We start from the raw sequence: 16,456 nt of genomic DNA, 5'->3' as shown, positions 1-16,456 counted from the left end.
TGAGAAATTTCTCAAGTGGAAGCTAGAAAATTTATGACTAATTGCTATAGTTCAAAATACCATTCAGTACTTTGTTCTTGAGTATCTGAGATGACTTAGAGTGGTATAAAACTCAGTGATAGTAGACAGAGGTTGAAAGCAGGCTGAGGTTCTTTTGTTGTGGTTTGTTTTTCTGGATACATTTTGTTTTAATTTACCAAGATTTATTTATTTATTTGTTTGTTTATTTATTTATTTTTCCTATTTAAGGTTTATGAACACAGAACTTTTCATTTGTTTCTATGCTTACTGTTAATGAGACTGAAGGATAGTTTGTGCCTAAGTATAACAACTGCTTCCCTCTTCAGCCTGGAGAAGGCTCCAAAGAGACCCTATGTTAGCCTTCCCCCCTTGAAGGGGGACTTTTTATAAGGTCATGTAACAACAGGACAAGGGAAAATGGTTTTAAACTTCAAGAAGGTAGATTTAGACTAGATATTAGGAAGAAATTCATTACTGTGAGGGTGCCCCCTGTGTGGAAGCAATCAAAACAAAGCTGGATAGGACTTTAAGTAACCTGGTCTAGAGGAAGGTGTCCCTGTCTATAGCAGGCGGGGTGGAACTAGATGGTCTTAAAGCCCACACTACTCTATGATTCTGTGATAAGTTTTGTTCAATTGAACAAAAAGAGTTTCCATCAAACTACAATAACTTTATATATATAAATAAAAATAAATTCTAAAATGAGTTCTGTGTTCAGATTTGGATTTCTTAGTCCAAGAAGGATGCTAGAAAGAAACGAGAGTGATTCTAACAAAACCAAGTTGGTTCAAGCTAGAGAACATTAACACAAGGAGGAGCAAAAGGAGTTGTTTTCTGTCAGCCTGGAGATGAGGAGAGTATACATGTATGTAATTGTGTCACCTTCTGTTACAGAACGGATTGTTCCAAGAAGTGGTAGGATAAAAGGCAGTTGTTGCAAGATGCAAAAGAAGTTCAAAATATGATGCAAATGTTCTTCACAATGAGAGCAGGTAAGCCTTGGAACTGGTGCACAATGAGTTGTGGGATCCCCATCTTTGGATATTTTCAAAGCTCTACTACGCTTGAGCAAACTCAGGAGCTATCTCGGTTTTGCTCAGAAGGTTGGATCTAATGACTTACAGAGACCCCTTCCAGCCTGATTATTCTATGATTTTAAGAGAGAATTTTTTAGCAGTAGATGTAATTCACAGGAAAAAAAAAATAATAATCAACAGAGGAGTGTTTTTTTTTAAAAAGTCTTTACCATTCCTTGAAAACATGCTAAATGTTTACATAATGTAAACACAGTGTTTTATAAATACCAGTACAATGGTCTTTCTCAGGAAATTCAGTACACTCTGACTCCTTTTTTGTTACTCTGCGCTTCAATTAATAATGAAAATAATCTGAAGAAATAGTGTGACCTTATTATCAAGCTTTTGACATCAGCAGATATTAAAGACAAGTACAGGAATCTCATCTTGATAGCTGCTGGATGAAGTCAATCCAGAGCCAGGAGCCATTACAGCAAAACTGAATATGAAATTTAAGCAAAAAGACTTCTTTGCTCTGGTAATTTATATTTCATGGTCTTCAGAATGATTTTGAAGATGCATTTATGATATCTGCCATATTCATTATTGTTTTGTTTAAAATGAAAAAGTTCTAGATGAAAAGTTTTTACTAAGTTCGTAATGTAAATAAATAAAAAATGTTTAAATGCTTAAATCAAAAAGGCTGTACTAAATAAGGCCTAAATTCTTTGAGTGTCCATTTGTAGATTAAAGTAATGCCTGGGAATCAGAAACAAATTTTGCTTTTACTCTGCTTTCACTAGTTTATTTCAGATTCATATTGTTATTTTAATTGGAGTTCTGAAGTTTCATTTTAAATGACTAATAATGTGAAGGTGGGTGTTCTAGCTATGAAAATACTGGACTACTGTAGTATAAGGTAACTGTTGAGTCGCAGCTTGAACCACTGATGTAGCACCTGGGGAAAGGACCCAGTCAGCCCTGGGAGCACAGGTGAAGGCAATTTAACTGTGCGACAGGAAGGAGTGGAGCATGGCTGCACCTCTCTTAGACCCCATTTAAGGGCTGACTGCCACTGAGGAAGGATCTCTTCTTGGAGATCTCTCCTTGATGAAGCTTTCTCCTGCAAGCATAGAAATTTCTGATATGGGTGAGCAATCTTCTTCTTCCTTTATAGCACCTCTCTACTGTGTCAGTCCTTTCATCATTGCACCTCTATTGTAATGCCTTTTCCATTGTATTGCTCTGTCCAATTGCTACATGAAGAAAGTGGAAAATACCTTGATCTTTAAATCTTGTAAGCCATCTCCTCATCTCAGTTCTTGCTGACTTGAGATGTTTTACCAAAGTCCTTTTCTTTCCTTTTTGCAATCTCAGAAAACAGTAGTTCACAATCATTTTATAAAACCAACAAATGTATATATAAATAAATCAGTGCAATCTTGGTAAAAACAGCCCTCAGACATGATACTTAAGTAGTTAAGGACTTTACTAAAACATCTCAAGATGTTTTTTAAAGGAAGAACTTAATTTGCAGGATCTGGAAAAGCACTTCTCAGGGAGAATTTGTCTTTATGCATAGTATTTAGGTATATTCTATCATTTGGTGATCAGGTAATGTTCCTTTTAATAATTAAAATAACATATCTCAGCATGACATTTCTTTATGCTTTTGCCAGATTTATGGAACAAATCTAATTTGGTAATGTCTCATATTTCAAAAATAACATCGATGTCCAAATGTGCATGTAACTGTTTCTGAGAGCTCAGTGTAAGTTTCCACTGAAAATTTCAAAAAAGCTTTCCTTGAAAGGCAAGCTGAAATATAATTTCCTATTTTGACTGAAATTCTCAATTACATTCAAAATTTCACCATAAGCACTGCGAAGTATCACAAAAATAGTATGGATGAAACCTATCAAACTGTAACCTATAATAAGCAGCATTTTTTAATAACTCCAAACTTAAATTTAAGTCAAAATGAACATGACTAATAGCTGTTTGAGATGAAGGCTTAATGAACTTTTTATTAAATTACAAAATCTATAATTGATCCTTCTCCCATTTCTCGAATTAGGGGATATAGTAAGCTGCATTATTTCAAGCTGGCATCCAAAAAGTAGATGTCTTTTCACTATATATAAATTCTACAGGGCTTTTTTTCTACGTAAGTCACTCACATTAGCAATAATACAGTTGTAAAGCATGTTTGCCTGCAGGTGAGCCAAACTGCTATTTCCCACACTCATATCACAGATATATCCAGGTCGGTATTGAAAAATTGGTCACATAAGCCTGCCTTTAAATTAGAAGCAATGACAATATTCCACAAATAACAAGGTCTGATGCTTACACCTTACCAAAATTCCAGAAAAACAAAACCAGCAAAATAAAAAAATAAGAAGATAGCATTTTTGTTATGTTTATCACTTTTGTGCTGACCTCCAGAAGTCATCTTCCAATCTTAACCACTCAATGATTCTGTAATTCATGAAATTATATAGAAAATATTTTTCTAATGCAACGAAGTGAGCTTATATTATAGGTAAAAAGATAACTATACATGGATTTCTATTTCTATGCAACAAAAACTACTACTGTATCAGTGTAGTTTTAGGAGTTAATGATGCAACTTTACATAAATAGAATTCTCAGGGGATTGTTTATTTTCTCCCAGATTCAGATACGTCAGTATTCATAAAATGAAAACATCAATACACTTTTACAATGAGACAAACACTTGGCATCTCTCCTCCAAGAAATACAACAAAATCTACTTTTGATCCTGTTACCTCAATTACTCTCAAGAACAACAACGTACCATTCTGCCACTGGTTTGGCAATGCTGTCAAAAACCACATCTTGCTTCACCTCTTGATCAAAAATTTTCTGAAATCTGAAAATATTAAGCAAATAATAATTTCTCAGAATCTTAAAACACTACTTGATTCATACTTGTGTTTATAATAGTTGATGTTTACATCATTAGGCTTACATAACTTAGTACAATGTTTTCCCTGTAGTCTTATTCACAGCATGCTGTTGTACTATTGTATATAAATAGTCTGTACACAGAGCTGCATTGATGGGATCTTCACAATAAATTCCTCTGATAAAATGATGTGGCTTAGAGAAAAATAATCCTCATTTTAGATCTACCAAGAGAATCAGTGTTTGTAACTGGCACCACACTGAAACCTGGATAAATAGGTTACACCATAACTAAGTGCCGTGTCCTACCAGTATGTTTTTTCTTTTTTTAAATAACCAGTTCCTTCATTCTGTTGCACACATACAGTAATCATCAAAGCAAAATGTTTAACTAAATCTTTCCTACATTAAGTAACTGCAGTTTTCATAGAGAATCGTGTATCTTTGGAGTTGGAAGGGACTACCTACTACAATTCCCCTGCTCAAAGAAGAGTCAACTAAAGCAGGGTTCTGTCCTGTCACGTTGGATTATTTGCATATATGGAGCATAAACAGCTACTTCAGACTATTCTTTCTGTAAAGAGTCCTAGCACTCTGAGCCTCTCCTAATATGTCAGATGTCCCAGTCCCTTTATGGAAGCCCAGAAAGGGACACAGGTAATTTTCTGCAAACCTAGTTTCTAGCCAATCACAATCCTGTACTGGTGCATGTGCAAGATTCTCTAGGAGTAGGATTTTGCATTTCACTATGTTGAACTTTAAGACTTCTACTGGCTTTTTTCTCCAGATTATCTGAGTAGCAGGACAACTATCTGGTATGTCAACCACCTATTTGCAGACAACACAAAACTGAAAATTTGCTGAAGGTGAACTTGGTCTTATCATCCAGATCACTAATCAAGTTGTTAGTTAGAATTGGAATCCATATTAGTTACACCACTATAAATGGCCTTGATGGATTTTGTACTCTTGCTGATAATCTTTTGAGTACAGCAGCTCGGCTCATTTTTAATCCCCCCTCATTGGGCACTTAGATAACCTTTCCAAACCCCATCCCTCAGTCCTGGGTCAACTGATCCTGCTCTCACCTCTGATACAGTTCTTTTTTTTAAGGCTGTCTGTAGTCAGGAGCTCTTTGTTCAATCATCCAGGCCCCCTTCTGCCACTGCTTAATTTCTTATCAGGGCAGATTGTTCTTGAGCTTGAAGGAGGTGATCCTTGAAAAACAACCAGCTCTCCTGGACTTCCCAAGAATCTAGGGCTGTGTCTCGTGGATTTTCTTTCAAACAGGTCCCTGAACAGGCTAACGTTTGCTCTCATGAAGTCTAAGGTTGTGACCTTGCTTTTTTCCTTTTTTTTCTATTCTCAGGTTTCTGAATTTTAGAATTTCACAGCCATTACAGCCAAGGCCACCCCAGCTTTCACATTCATGATCAGTCCTCCTATATTTGTAAATAAGAGGTGCAGCAGATCCTCTTTAAGTTTTAGGAAGTTCAGGAATCAATATACTTAAGAAAACTTTTGGATTGTTCGTGCCCTGCTTGCTGTTCCTCCTGTCTGGAACTGCATATTAATATAGAACCTCACAGTGTATATAGAAAAGCCCTAAGCATGTGCAGGGTATACAACATCTGAAAGAAATGCAATATATAAAATATACAGCATTAGCAGAATAGAATGTATTAGTCAAGTTATTAAAAAAAAATTGTATTGGACTCCCATACAAAAAAGTAAGAATAAAGGAGACTAATGTTTAAGTTGACCAAGAGACACATTCTATGCAGCTGTAAGCTTTATGGAGGAAAAAAAAAATGCTTAATCCACAATATTGTTTTTCTGTTGCTTCAAGGATAGTAAGTCACAGCGTTTCTCAGCATTCTTCACTACAGACATTTTAGTAAATGATAGAGTAAATCAGAGTAAAAGTGTTCATTAGGCATTTACATCCTAAGTTATTTTTGCAGAAAATCAAGTTGGAGGTGGCAGCTCCTCACATTGCAAGCAGAACAGATTTCCTTAGCTGATGTAAAATGACATCAGGCTAAACTGCAGATGTTCATCTGTGGCTCTTTTTTAGTAGCACACGACAACAAAATGTAATTGATTTGGTATTTTAAAAAACCTTGAATACTAAGTTAAGGATGTCTTTTTTCAAAAGTGGTTATACATCTAGAATTCACAAAATTTAAAATATTTTCTCTACATATTTTAAAAAGATAAACAATAATTTGATAGTACTGGTACTTATTTTAAGTTCCTAAAAATTATTCACATTCCACTGTGAGATATCTACTGGGATAGTTCTGATTCTTTCAAACCTTCTTTAAATTGTTTTGGTTGTGTTGAAAATGTTGTTTTTAAATGGTGTTTTACATAAAGGCACTTTGGTTAGTGTATGCCAACTCATTAGGTCACAGGAAAATAACACAGTGCTGCACTCGCTTTTCATCAGCGAATTCAAAACAAGCTGTAAGAGTGGAAGACTTGGTAGATCAAGATGGAAATACATAATGGTATACAATGGATAGGTAAAAAAACAACAACAACAAACAGAAGCAACTTTAGTGTTATCAAACTCATTCAGTTGCAGAACATGGTATGCGGAAGTGTTGCTCTTGTTAAAGGAACCATATGAATATAAAGCTACCTCTACCAAAGCTTAATGTTGGGAATAGGTTTCTCCTCTGTGATTCTACAGATGTGTCACTATACAAAGATGAGGCTTTTACTTACTTGAACTTGTAGCTCTCTCGCTTATTGTTGACAAACCCATCTGCTAAATCACGTGGCACAATAATCTCCAGACTGGATGCAGATTTTTCATCATCAACTGAGTAAATCTAATGAGCATGGATATGAGTTAACAAAGTAAGTTTAGTAACAGAGCAGCACAGCCCTTAGATATAACATAATGAGCATAGCAAAATAACATAGAGCAAAGTAGTTCTGCCTAATTCAAAGCCCTGAACATTCAAGCACATCTTTCTACAGCTATTGTTCTGAAAAACAGGCGCATAGGGGTGTCAGCTTGTTGTCACATAGACACTACAGTAAGATGTGAAATAGAAATGCAGAGTCTCTGACACAACTTGCTTAATAAACCACTGTATTAACAACAGTATGGGTATTAAACGAAGCACAGCGAGGCAGGCATCTAAATGCTTCTGAGGGATAATCAGGAGTGTTTTTACTATTACTCGCTATTACAGCAGACTAAGAGCAGCTCTGCATTACCCCTCAAAGCTCAGAACAATATTTAACCGTTAACAGCCTAAATCCCGCCGAACGCCTCAAGTTTTCTCGGCGGTTCCAAGCTGGTCACCCCGCTCCCGCCTCACGTAGGCCCCCGCCAGCACCGAGCTCCTTTCCTACCCCCGCCTGCTGCCGCCTGCCCAGCGGCTTCAGGCGCGCGTACACCCGGATGGTTTCCTTCACCATCGCTGCTGGGGCCGCCGCGCCGCTGCTCGCGTAGCAACAGTAACCATGAAACGCTACCCAGCCTGCCCTGGGAGAGCCGCGGGGCCCCGTGAGCTGGGCGCGCCGGCTGCCGTCATGTCTGGAGGGATAATTTGTAGCATGTATGTATCCGTGTGCAATGAAAACTTTCATTCTTTTAATCTAGTGTAAGGGAACTTGAACTAAAGGTTGCATTGGAGGAACAGAGGCTGCGGGTTTGTTGAAGGAGCATAACTTTGGAAGAGGTAAGAGTAGGACCCGGTTATTCTGTGAAATGGTTACCGAAAAGAGGAGACAGAAGTTGATGCCCTTCTGCTCTGCCCTATAAGGCTCTATTTGGAGTGTTATGCCCAGGTCTGGGGCCCACAGCACTGCAGGGATGTGGAGTGGGTCGTGAGGGTGATCGGAGGGCTGGAGCAGCTCTCCTATGAAGAAAGGCTGATGGAGTTGTGCTTGTTCAGTCTAGAGAAGAGAAGGCTTCATGGAGACCTCATTAGGGCCTTCCAGTACTTGAAGAGAGTTTATAAACAAGAAAGGGGAATGACTTTTTGCATGGTCTGATAGTGATAGGATGAGAGAATGGTTTAAGCTAAAAGAGGGGAAATTTAGGTTAGATGTTAGGAAGAAATTACTCAGAGGTTGGCGAGGCACTGGCACTGCTGCCCAAAGAGGTTGTGGGTGCACCATCCCTGGAGGTGCTCAAGGCCGGGTTGGGTGGAGCCCTACCCATGGCAGGGATTGGAGCTAGATGGCCTTTAAGGTCCCCTTCCAACCTGAGCCATTCTATGATTCTCTTTTGGTAAGACATAGTAGTAAGGATTGCAGTGATTACAAATCCACTGATCAAAATTAAGTGAAAGATCAGGGAGTTAATTTGAGGATTAATTAAGAGGATAGAAATTTCTTTAACCCAGATGTGGGAAAAATATGTTGACCTTCCATTCCAAATAAGAAAAAGCATTAGGGGAAAGGTTTCCTGTCCCATGTGAGCAAATAACTATCTTAGAAAGCATCCGAGGAAGAAGTAGTGTGTCTTCAGGGAATGAAACAGGAAAGAACTAATTACCAGCTGAAGTAAAGCACAAAAGTCAAAAGGGTCAAAACGAAAGCAAATGGAAAATATTACTTGGTGATTAAGAGAGCAGAGAAAAAACAAGATGTCAAAATGGGATAGTGGAGTAAGTACTGAGTACCATCTCAATGCTGCTCCAAAACTATTTAAAAAAAAAAAAAAAACTATTTTAAATTATTTAAAAAAAAAAAAAAAAGTGTCCCTTGTCAGTATAGATTGGGATCCTGAAGATGAAGTGACTAATATGGCCGAGTTGCAAGAGGGAGCTTACTGCAGCTGAGTGGGAAGCAGAACACTTAGGGTCTGATGAATTCAGGCTGAGGAAAGGGGATCTGGGAGGAGAGAGGTGATAATATCAGTCCCTTAATTCTGAAAGAATTAACATGTTTACTTGAAAGTCCATGAGCTGTTTTTGCATTTATGTATTTAATTTAGTGTTGAAATGGACAAGAAAGAGTATAGTGTTCTTGGAAAGTAACAAATGGGATAGTCAACTAAGTTAGCAGCTGTAGCAGAAATGCTATGTCATGGCTTGAAACAATGATTGAACACCTGGTGGGAAGGCAGGGCCAACCCAGGGGAGCCCAGGTGCATGAAGTGTACCTGAGTGACAAAAAGGGGTGGAGCCAGGATCCTCACTTAAGGGTTGGCAATGGAGGCAAGGGTATCTTGCTGGTGATTTCTGTATTTTTGAGGCCTTTTGAGGGTAAGCAGCTTCTTTCCTTTGTTTCTATGCATGTTGCTGTTACGTTTGAGCAAATCCTCATTTACTGCAGCCTAGGACCTTGCTGCTCTGTTGTCATTGCTGTGCTTTCCATTGTATTACAGCAGTTCAGCTGGATTGCAAATTAACTGACCAGTAGACATAGCAATGCTCTAGTTAGCTATGTGAAAAACCAGTTTGTGTCTGTTGGTGTTTAGTAGCTGACCGAGTAAAGTGAATGAGACTATACTGTTTTGAGGACAAAGTCTGATCCGTAAAGACTTCAGGTGTCCTTCAACACAAAGCCTGAGCTGTAGACTAGAGGAACCAGTGGTTCTGTGCAGAAACATCCTGACTAGCTCTATGCAAACCAATTTGAATGTTATGTAGTTAAATGGAGAAGTGAATGAGCCTTTTCTAAATCAAGCTGGTTCCAGCATAAAAACACAAGCTAAATTTTTGAAAGGGAAGAAGGAATCCTGGGCCACCTGCAGAATGGTTACTTATGTGGCAAGAGAACAAAGATAACAGAAAGGATTCACAATTCTCTTTTTGAAATAGGCCTTTTATTACAAAGCTGCTTGTGTGAAGATGGTAGGGTGTCTCTATACATTGTGCTCCTCAATATATTGCTTTCAATAATTGCATGTCATCTCAGTGACACCCAGCACAGAATGAGCACTCTCTAGGTTTACTGACATGATATGAAAGCTGCCTCATTTATTTGAGCTTCAAAATTATCCAGGTTTTCTTCTTGAAAGTGGTATGTGGTATACTGAATGCAGTAAATTGGAGATATGGAGAATGTAAGATAGATGATAAACTAGTTAAAGGTTGATCTATTATGGTTTGCTAAGAAAAAGAGTATTATTTGACTTAAGAAAATTATTAGCGTACTTCATTGAGGAGATGTAATATTTTATGTATTGTCACAAAAAGTAAACACTGATAACACAGGATTGAGAGTCATAAGAGAACTAAAATATCTGGAAAAGATGAGTAATCTTGAGGATTAGAGTGTAAAAACAAATTACAAAGCCAAGCAAGCGTGCATCTGAGGACTAATGACTACATATTCTGCTGCAAGCTGAAATCCATTCACCTAAAATTGTTAGAAGACGACTTTGTTATTCTGGAAGTCAAGTTGGCAGCTGCTAATGAAAAAGGCAGCCGTGATTCTTCAATGAAAAATGGATGTTGTCTGATAAAGGAAAGAACGCCTTCTCACAATTGCATTGTGTGTATTTATAGTTATTTCTTTTTATTTCTTCAAGTGCTTGAATACAAGTGCTATTGTAATGAGTGTGCTGATGGAGGCCATTCTGTAAGAGAAGAGACCAAGAGGACATGATTTCTTTAGCAAAGAGAAAGCAGGCTACATACATGTGTTTATAAGTGCACTATGAGGAATTGTTGCAGAAGCTTCTTAAGGTAGACATGAGAACAAATGTACATAACTTATTTTCTTCCAATTTAAATTATCTTAGGGGTTTGATTGGTCCCTTCAGATACTGAAGAAAGCGTGATCAGGTTGTGAAAAAATACTATATGACTCTGTTAACTTATGTTAGCAGAGGTTTGACCCAGAGGGTGAAATCAAAGCCTCTATTCCAGAAGATCTTTTTCAAGATCAGTGAAATGTCTTTCTAGAAGCATACTAGGAATAAGTAGGTAAGGACAGTTTGAGTATTTTCTTTTTTTCAAGCTACTTGATGGAGATTAGCCTCCTTAATACATCTTAATCCTGCTAATATCTTCACATGTGGGAATAATATACATCTGTCTTCTGTATAAAGTGTCTGCCGGTGGATATTGTGGAGTTTGTAAAAACAAACAAATAAAACCCCAACAAAGTGTTTTGCTTGTAAGGCAGTTGTAATTTTTATGCTCCAGGGAACCTTCAGTCAACTTTATAACTGAAAAAGCTACAAGGTGCTTGTTGCTTCTAATTAAGTCAGTCAGCAGTTGTATGCATCCACATCCACTGAATGATTATTTATCTTATTGTGCATCTTTAGATCTTCATTTCACTTGTAGGAGATGAATCCTCCTGAAGTTATTGAGTGTCATTTTTCTCAGTCTCTATGATCTTTGCCTACTTCAGCTTGTCCAACATAGAAAATAGTAAGAAAATGAATATTGTCCTTATAAGTCTCTTCACCATCATTTCCCTTTTCTTATGGAGATCCTGTGATAAGTTTAAGGCTGAAGTTTGAAACAGTGTAGCAGCTGCAGCAAAGGAAATTTTATGTTGCTTTAGAAATGGATTTCTAATCTCCAGATGGAAATCAGTAGAATGATTCGAGACAAATATGAGCAGCATCTTTTTATTTTTATTTTTAAACCCACAATTGCAGGAATATTCTGTTGAGACTTAGCTGAAGAACTAAACTTGCTCTTTAAATTTTCCAAACGCTTGGAGAAGAGTTCATTATTAGAGTTAACAGTGAAGAGCTGATTACAAAGATGTGGGAGTTGTAGGACATCTTCCTCTTACTACAAACCAGAAAGAACTGTTTTTCCATTTCCTACAGCTTTGAAGGAAGTCTTTAAAATGAATCCCCAAGGTGACAGCTAACTGATTCAGATTGTGTACTAGTCTAGAGATTGCTTCATATGCTGGAGGCCTGAAAAGCTTTGGTTTCCCTTAGATTTGCTTTGTCTTCTCTGAGAAATCAATCGCTACTCCAAGAATTTATGAGAAACCTTAGAGACAAGTGTCAAACGTTTTCAATTAATATATTTGAGAAAGTGCATCATAGAACATGTGTATCCTATAGGCTTTAAACAATTATGTAACCATAAATAAGATTAGAGTTACAGGATCTGGCATTTGCATGTTTTTAAAAGTGTAGCCACTGCTTTCTGAATTAATAGCTGCAGCATCCTAACTGGTTGTATTCTTGTAGTTTTCTTCTGATTAAAAATAATGCAGGTCATAGTATATATTGGAGCTGGAAGTTCAAGGACTTTTGTTCCATTATGTCACCTAGCAACTTAATGTGCTTCCAAATAAACAGCCTTGTAAGTTTTATTATAGCCCAAACTTTTAAAGCCTTTCTTTTTTTTCCCCCAAAGTTTTACCTTTCATGGACTTATTTTTGGCAACTATTATGCTGTTTGGCTGAGATAATGATTAGAAGCTAGGACATTAAAATCTTTCCATAGATCAACTGGAATGGATGAAGAGTCAAAACTCTTGCCAAAGTCGGACTTTGTCTCATTATTCAACTCCTGGAAACATTAGTGCCAAATTTGTATCTTCTGCATGACCAGAAACCATTTATTTTTTCTTAAATGGCTGGAATTTAAGATCTAAAACTTGGCCTAAATAGACGTATAGTATCAGCTGAGTATGTTGTATCAGCTCTGCCAGGAACAGTACAAACTTCACTTGTAAGAGATGTGGTGATACTTAAGTATATATGTCTACATCTGAGTGGCATAAGAAAAAGAGACTTTCTAAAAAAAAAAAAAAAAAAAAAAAAAAAGACACATGTCTTTCAGATATCCCCCAAGTGCTATAGCCTTTGTTTTTTGCTTGTTTGTTTTTTCTTGTTGTTTTTTTCTGCTTAAGTATTACATCTTGAAACTGTTAATGCTTCCATGTAAATTGCCTTGTTCAGCTTTTAATAGTCCAGTGCTTCCAGAAAGGCTGCTTCTTTTAGGCTACTGTTACAATCTGTTTCTTAGAAACAGTGTTACATCTTCATACACGGTACAGTTAATTTGTGAAGCACTTCAAGATTTCACAGCTGTACTGGTATGCTCATAGAACATGATAATGTTTCCTAAAGATGTATGCCCTAATAGACTCAGCCATGACAGAAAATCTTAAAATATCCACCTGAGGGCTTTTATATATACATGTATACATGCATACATGTATGTACTTTTTTTTAGTGTAAACCAAAATTCTACTGTGATGTGTTGACTGTTGTAGTCAACACACCATTTCATCCAAGCTGATTTCTTTCTTCCTGTTTATCTGTCCTTCTAAGCAGTAAACTTTATCCTTTGTTGCCAACTGCAATAACGTATTATCAGAACACTCCCATTAGCAGAACTTTCATGCAATCCCGATGTTTTCTGCACAATTTCTCTCACCCAACACAATTTTTTTTTTTAGTATTATAAGCTTTTCTTAAATTTATTGTTTTGTCTTAATGCCTCTTATTGATTTGTCTCTGACCAAGGAATAGATAAAAGGCTAAGTGACACTGAGTAGAAAGGGCTGTGTGGTTTTGTTGTTGTTTTTTAATCTGAAGACTGGTGAGGAATGCAGATTCTTATGTTACAGTTAGGACTGTAAATCCTTGCATAGTTGTAATATTGGTTTATATATGTTCTTGCTTGAAGTAGATTACAGTCCTATCAGCTTCAACAGAACCTTATGAAACAATTATTAATTGTTGTTTAAAATAACATTTAGAAATCAAAGTCATGCACTAGAAGTTTTGCTGGGGTCTCTGTAAGTTTAGAATAAAAAAGGAAGGGAAGGAAGTAAAGAGAAAGAAGGAAGGAAGAATTGAAAGAAATATTCCTGCTATCCCTGCACCAAACAGCTCTTGCTATCGAAGCTTAGATCGGAGGGTAATGCAGAATAAATATTTAATTGAAAGGAAATAATGTGGGTAGTATTAAAACAGCAGTCAGAGGCTATGACTCCCATATTTTTGTGCAGGCCGTACATTCTTTAATTCTAAAGAAAATTTAAAGAAAGATATGCAAGTTTACAAGTTTTTGTGAGCTGTTCTTTTCAGGTATGAAAACTGGCCTGGCAAAAAGCAGGGACGTTTTTCTGAAAGTGTAACATGGAGGTGATGCTATGAACTGAACATAGAAACTTGCCTGCCACTTGGTTGTGAATTAAGTGTTAGCATGGACAAAGGCCTTAAAGACAAACAAAATAATAAAGAAAGGATAGTTACTGGAGTCGCCATCAGTGTAATCTAGTGATAGCTCAAAGGATGGCTTTTGCAACAGCACTCTGTATGTGTATGGAGGAGGGAGGATGTGGTGAAAGATGATTACAACTATAGAGTAAAATTCAAATTTGTTATTTTGAACGATAAAGGTAAAATGAAGGCATGACACTGAGGTTTCACAATTATCACTACATGAAAATCAAGGGCATGATGCAGAGAGGAATACTGAAGGAAGTTTTAGTATGCAAATATAGAGGCAATCTCCAGCTGAGAAAATAAGTTGTATATTCTAGGGGATGTAAAAATGAAAAAGAATCAGGAAAGTGAAGTATTAGTTTGATGGCAAAGTGAAACAAATGTATTGGAATACTTGAGCGCCTTTTGGTTTACCCATTTGTTTGGATGAAGAATGAAGCATGAGATCAGCACAGGGAGAGTGAAGATATAGAGGAGAGTAACCGAGGAAAAATACAGAAAGGTAATTGTTTATCTTAGGAGAAGATGAATTAAGATGGGGTGACAAGCACGTGTCACAAAAGACTGTTAGGTGAGCAGATAAGAAGCTTTTGTACCTGCAGATTGATGGAGTTCTACAGGAAGAGAATGTTGTCTGAATAGCACAGCATAACTAAAACTGAGAGAAATGAGACTTCTCAGTTACTTTTGTCTGGAAACTGTCTTAATGACCATGCATAAGTGCTTACACAGATTCTGGTGGTTAAACATGGATACAATGATATGCTACATATAGGCAATTTGGACATCAGCATGTTTTAGCTGTGGAGATGGTACATGCCTTTTTCTTGGACGTGAAAACTATGACTTAGAAAAATTGAGTAATATGTCCCATTGTGCAAGCACATTCTGAAATGAAACTGGAGGAGAAAAATGGTGTCCTCAATACCAAGCTACTAAATACGTTAAAAGACCACAAACAACCTTCCAACTACAATTTCCATGTATTTGCATATTTCTGTAAACAAGGGATGAACAGAACAATGTATGAAGCAGTGCAGCTGTGTTCATGTTTGCTATCGCTTGTAAAGTAGCTGGATTTCCCAGAGCTTTGTTGTTAATACTGTATTCTTTCCCTATAATTCTGTGAATATATGGGACCTGTGTTTAAAAACAAACAGTATAAAACAAAGAATACAACCTGTGAAAGACTCACAAGAGAACAGTGTAAAACTAAGGACGACTCTTGAACTATTTGGAACCAGAGGATAGCATGTTGCAACATCATTCCCAGTTGTCTTCCCTTTTCTCCTTTTTTTTTTCCCCATGTTTTCTATTTCTTTTCCTTTTTTCCTTTATATTTTTTTTTAGTAATGTTCTTCATTCTTTTCTTGTCCACTTTTTTTTTTATAAGCCAACTGCTATTGCTCATTCAAGCCTCATATGCAAGGTCCATTTATGGCTGGGTGACTTTGTCACATGCTGATGTTTTGTTTGCAATTGAGAAATCTTGTAGGTGGGTGAGAGTTGGTATCCAGGGACTGCAAACAGCATTTGCTTGCCAATGTGAAGTGGCACACTTCCTGTCTGAGACACTACATTACAATAAAAACATATTCATTTACTCAGTGTTGCTCTTATATCTGTATCTTGGCCATGGATCGTGCACTTAGTTGCTGTTTAGACTTAACTAGTGTCTTCCAATTTGAACTCCCCAAATGTATAATGAATTAGTGAGTTTCAATTTGGGATTAAATTCTCTTCAAATTCAGGTTGAATGTGGGACTACATGCAGAAGCAGAAAGATGTACTTACCTGTTTTTCTTCTGACTTCTTGAGGTTAAGTTGGCCAAAACTGAAAATAGAATAAACCAAAAAGCCCTTCTTTCTGATTTAATAGCTATGCTTCACTTTATTTATTTCTTCAAGGGGTTTTACTGTAGTCTTTGTCAATCATTTTGGTCTTTCAAATGGTGATTATAATGAAAATTCAGCAACGTTCTCTATGTATCAGGTGTTAGGATGATTTATATGTCAGAAAGTGAGGTTTCTAATGGCCATAGAGGTAGTTTATTTGATAGACAACGTGTATATCAGTAGCATTTGTTGATGGTATGTTATCATTAATCTAGAAGTTGATCTTTTACTGTGAGAAGATTAGGAGCTTTATAATTATTGCTCAGATTTGCACTGTTCTTTCTCTTCCAGGAGAGGGCAGTGATTTGTACACATTGCAGTCAGATTTTTCCAAAGCTATACAAAGGTTTTTTATAACAGCCATCAAGTACTACATTTGAAAACATGGATCAACTTATATACTGGACTGTTTCTGTGGGAAGCAGTAGTTTTGACTGTACATAAACTTACTTCAGAA

The 16,456-nt window shown here is 36.9% G+C and overlaps 2 protein-coding genes across 5 annotated transcripts in view; one reads left to right on the top strand and one right to left on the bottom strand.

Moving 5' to 3' along the window:
• Nucleotides 1-7,459, bottom strand: part of KIF6 (kinesin family member 6) — a 139,126-nt gene extending 131,667 nt beyond the window's left edge. Inside the window, exons 1-3 of one of the 2 annotated variants that reach the window (XM_085219426.1) lie at nt 7,341-7,459; nt 6,702-6,808; nt 3,859-3,933 (exon numbers count right to left, since the gene is read on the bottom strand). In XM_085219426.1, coding sequence (XP_085075552.1) covers nt 3,859-3,933; nt 6,702-6,808; nt 7,341-7,406 — 248 coding nt within the window. In that variant the 5' untranslated portion in view covers nt 7,407-7,459. Of the gene's footprint in view, nt 1-3,858; nt 3,934-6,701; nt 6,809-7,340 lie in introns of those variants that run through there. The other variant, XM_031552404.2, reaches the window with a different exon arrangement.
• Nucleotides 7,439-16,456, top strand: part of DAAM2 (dishevelled associated activator of morphogenesis 2) — a 206,805-nt gene continuing 197,787 nt past the window's right edge. The window contains exon 1 of one of the 3 annotated variants that reach the window (XM_085219419.1): nt 7,439-7,546. The gene's annotated coding sequence lies outside the window, so the exon portion shown is untranslated. Of the gene's footprint in view, nt 7,670-16,456 lie in introns of all 3 variants that reach the window. The other 2 variants (XM_085219418.1, XM_085219420.1) reach the window with 2 other exon arrangements.

The sequence above is a fragment of the Meleagris gallopavo genome, chromosome 2 (assembly GCF_905368555.1).
Source record: "Meleagris gallopavo chromosome 2, MGAL_WU_HG_1.1, whole genome shotgun sequence".
Taxonomy (NCBI): Eukaryota; Metazoa; Chordata; class Aves; order Galliformes; family Phasianidae; genus Meleagris; species Meleagris gallopavo.
This window is presented reverse-complemented; position numbering and strand designations above follow the sequence as displayed.